This window comes from Triticum aestivum, chromosome 2B (assembly GCF_018294505.1).
Source record: "Triticum aestivum cultivar Chinese Spring chromosome 2B, IWGSC CS RefSeq v2.1, whole genome shotgun sequence".
Taxonomy (NCBI): Eukaryota; Viridiplantae; Streptophyta; class Magnoliopsida; order Poales; family Poaceae; genus Triticum; species Triticum aestivum.
The window spans coordinates 6,625,674-6,629,573 of record NC_057798.1 but is presented as its reverse complement, the minus strand read 5'-3'; the positions used below and the strand labels follow the sequence as shown (position 1 = coordinate 6,629,573).

Below are 3,900 nucleotides of genomic sequence, written 5' to 3'. Positions count from 1 at the left end.
TTCTATCACGAATTCACCTACCTCCATTGTTGACATGGTCAGATTTTAGGGCGACATGCTGACAGCTATGCCTTCTTTCGCATTGACATGACCGTCAACTCGACAAGCAGAGATTGTTGACATGGTTTCATCTGCCATCGGTGTTGTACACAACAAAACTTGAACAAGTGTATTGGAGCTAGTTTCATCTGCCACACATCATGTATCCTACTGCATAAGGTTTTGCATGGATATAAACAGGGAGCATCGCACATTATGGGGTAGCTAAGCTACAAACATTAATATATGCTTTTGTATCCAGATTTATTAATTTAAAATATCTTACTATTTATGTAAATAACATGTACATTATTGGTCTTGGATTATTTCTAAAGGTAGGAGCATGAGTTAATTGGTGGATTTACAAATGTTAAAGGGAATTATAAATATGCATAACATTCATCATGCATATATTACTTTTCCCTATTGACAAAGTGTTTTTAATGGTTAACAATCTTAATGATCTTTATAATAATGTTCAAAAAAGAAATACCTAGCCTGCTCAAGTGCATGAGTTGAGGAATTGCCGACTTAACCACAACTATTACGGCATTAACGGATAACATAATCATGTATTCCATTTGTTCTTTATGCCGGGAACCGCCCATCACCCAAACTAGTAAAGCCTCTATCTCACCTCCGCCTACGACGTAGCGGCTTTGTTGCCTGCTCCGACTTATTCCTGGCAAGCCCTCGCCGGGGACGCTCCGTCTCGGTTCGACAATCTGCGTACGGGGGAGGACTCGACTGACGCTCAAAAAACATTCATAGGGTTCCTTATTAGCAAACACGGTACAACCAAGAGACTTTGATCAGCCCAGCTAATTAACTAGTTTTGATCTCTGTCCTTTCAAGCTCTAGGTGAGCACGCAATGGCCGCTTCATGACAGTGAAGAACTCAACATGAGGTCGGAGATCAACGGCACGTTCACCTTCTCCCTCCCTCCACCGGAACTCCCTCACAAGGTTGGCGGTGAAGTAGCTTAAGTGCAGCATTGCGACACCCCTACCAGGGCACATCCTCCGACCACCGCCGAAAGGCATCATTTTGATCGTGCCGTCGGTTCCTTGGGATGCATCCTTGTAGGACAGGAACCGTTGTGGCTTGAACTTGTCAGGGTTATCCCACGCTGTCATGTCTCGTGCTATAGCAGCCAGTGGGAAGTACACTTTTGTGCCCACTAGAATAGGCTGGCCATTGTGAACCACATGATCCTCTTCCATCACCTGCCTGAACGCAAAAGACGTCGGCGGATGCAGCCGGAGTGCCTCCATGATCACAGCATGCAGGTACTCCAGCTTTCCAAGAACAACCTCGCTGACTTCCTCGGCGTCCGCACCCACGATGGCATTGATCTCCTTCCGGACGGTCTCCTGTATGTCGGGACGCTTCACCAAGTTGGCCATGATCCACTGCAGCGCTGATGCTGTTGTTTCAGTTCCAGCACCAAGGAACTCGGAGCACATGCCGACGAGTTCACCATCGGACTGCCTTCTCCGATGCCGCCTTGGGTCCTGACTGTGGTCGTCCGGCACCGTGAGATCGATGAGTGTGTCCACATACACCGGCGTCTCGCTGGGTCGCCGGTGCCGGCCGCGACGGGAGTTGATGAGTGGTAGGTACGTCTCCTCCTGCTGCTGTCGCAAGGCGGCTAGCTTCTTCCACCGATTACGATAAATGAGCCTGGTCAGTGCGGGGAGCTTCGCGTGCGCGAACACGCGCGCCGTAGATAGGGACTTGACGAGGTCACTCTGAGCGTCGGCCATGGCACGGACGCGGTTATTGTTGATGTTGTCGCCGAAACACATGTTGGCCACCAGGCCAAACATAGCGTAGCGGATGCTCTCCGCCGCGTGAACCACGCCGTTTTTCCTCTGCTCGGCGAGGTCCACGACAAGACCATGTAGTGCACGGCGGCGCGCTGACGCGTGCCGGTGGAGCTGCGTTGGGTGGAGGACCTCCGATGTGAGGTTGTGACGAATGGCGCGCCAGTGCTCACCGTAGGGAGCGGAGGTGATGTTCTGGTATTGACGGTGCGAGAGGATGGCGCTGGGAGAAATGGACGGTGGGCGGTTGGAGAAGGAGCCGCCGGCGCTGCCGCGCACGAGAAGGCTGTGCGCCGTCTCATGGTCGGTGACAAAGATACTAGCGGGCTGCGGCTTCCACACCGTGGAGAGCTCCGGCGCTAGAACCAACTTGGCCGTCGTGAGGAGGGCTTTGATGGGGGAGGCATGGAGGAGGATGAAGAAAAGGAGAAGCAAGGGAAGCAGGATGAGGAGGAGCAGGTCTGCCATGTCTTGATAGACTGAGCCGCGTCTGCCATATTTAGGCACGCATGGCACGGGGTAGTTGAGCTCCATCGATTCCATTATAATGCGATTTTTGGCAGATACAGGGGGATGGGATGGTATTTATTACACCTTTATTGGTCATGCATGGAAGGTTGTGAAATTAAGTATCGCCAACTTTGGCCGTAGGCCGAAAAAATGATAATTTCAACTTTCGAGTAGGGTTTATTAGTCCCTTTCATATTTTGAGTCAAAATTTAATTACATATTTGACTAGCAAATTGTCAATGCATGTCACAAGAAATTATATTGTTGGATTCATATTTGAATGTACTTTTTAATGATACCATTTCTGCTATGTATAACTTATATTTTATTAGTTATTAAAATCATGATAAAAAATTGATCCAAAATACAAGGATGACTTATAAACCAGGACAGAGATAGTACCAAGAATTCCGTACATGGACACAGCGTGAAATATTGTGATTGATCGCTTGCAAGCTGATCGACAAGTAGCTGAACGCCCTGATGGTCGTCATTTATTACTTGGTCCCGGCTAGATAGCCACATGTTGCCATTCATGAGGCTGTTATGGTACTTCTTCCGGTGCTTTTTACTTTCGCATATTGGATTTGTGTGAAGTCAAATTTTGATCAAAACTTCACAATTATTCCATCATCGAAATTGCCTAGTTGGCATGGTACTAGCTATGATAATCCCACTATGACCAGCCCTAAGCGCGGACGGTGCATTAACTCTCACCTTGTTCCTTATTACTTGACATGAATCAAAGAATCAACTAATAAGAAACGTGGGGTTTGTATGCTTTCAATGACTTGAAACTACCTAGCAGGGCATGCAATAGTCAGTTCATTGCATGTAATGTTATTAATTAGCAAATAAACATTAAATACTCTCATTTTCCCCTCCACCTTTGTCACGGTGCACAACCTAATACCTCTTTCAATGCATATGTGCTTAGATGAGGTGCTAAGTGCATTGAATAATTATCAACTCTCGGCGTCGGCCATGGCACAGACGTGGCGATTGACGATGCCGTCGCCGAAACACATGTTGGCCACCAGGCCAAACATAGCGTAGCGGATGCTCTCCTCCGCGTGGACCACGCCGTTTTTCCTCTGCTCGGCGAGGTCCACGAGGAGACCATGAAGTGCACAGCAGCGCGCCGACGCGTGCCGGTGGAGCCGCGCTGGGTCGAGGACCTCCGATATGAGATTGCTTAGACGGTGGCTTTGGTCTTACTGTTGTACGACTTTGTAAGATTTTGTGTTAGTAATTAATAATATGACCGTATGCATCGTCCAGATGCAGAGGCCGGTGTATTCCTCTTTTTTTCTAAAAAAAAGGCAGCCGGAAAAGATGGTAGCTCACAAACTTTGACCGTGCAACTTGCTAGTAACCAGATTAGTTTTATAGATATAGCCTGTTCCACTAATGAAAGTGCTTCGTTCTATTAGATCTCACACATGTCCTGATACGGAGTACAATATTACAGGAACCTCAAATACACATGTCCCCACAACCCCACCTTCCTATGAGGGTATAACG

General features: G+C 47.8%; 1 protein-coding gene across 1 annotated transcript; it reads right to left on the bottom strand.

Annotated features, from left to right (window-relative positions):
• Positions 1-787: 787 nt before the first annotated feature.
• Positions 788-2,359, bottom strand: LOC123039860 (cytochrome P450 89A2-like). Its single transcript, XM_044462858.1, has one exon. It carries the CDS (start codon positions 2,332-2,334, stop codon positions 865-867), a length of 1,470 nt encoding a protein of 489 aa, XP_044318793.1. The 5' UTR covers positions 2,335-2,359; the 3' UTR covers positions 788-864.
• Positions 2,360-3,900: the final 1,541 nt, after the last annotated feature.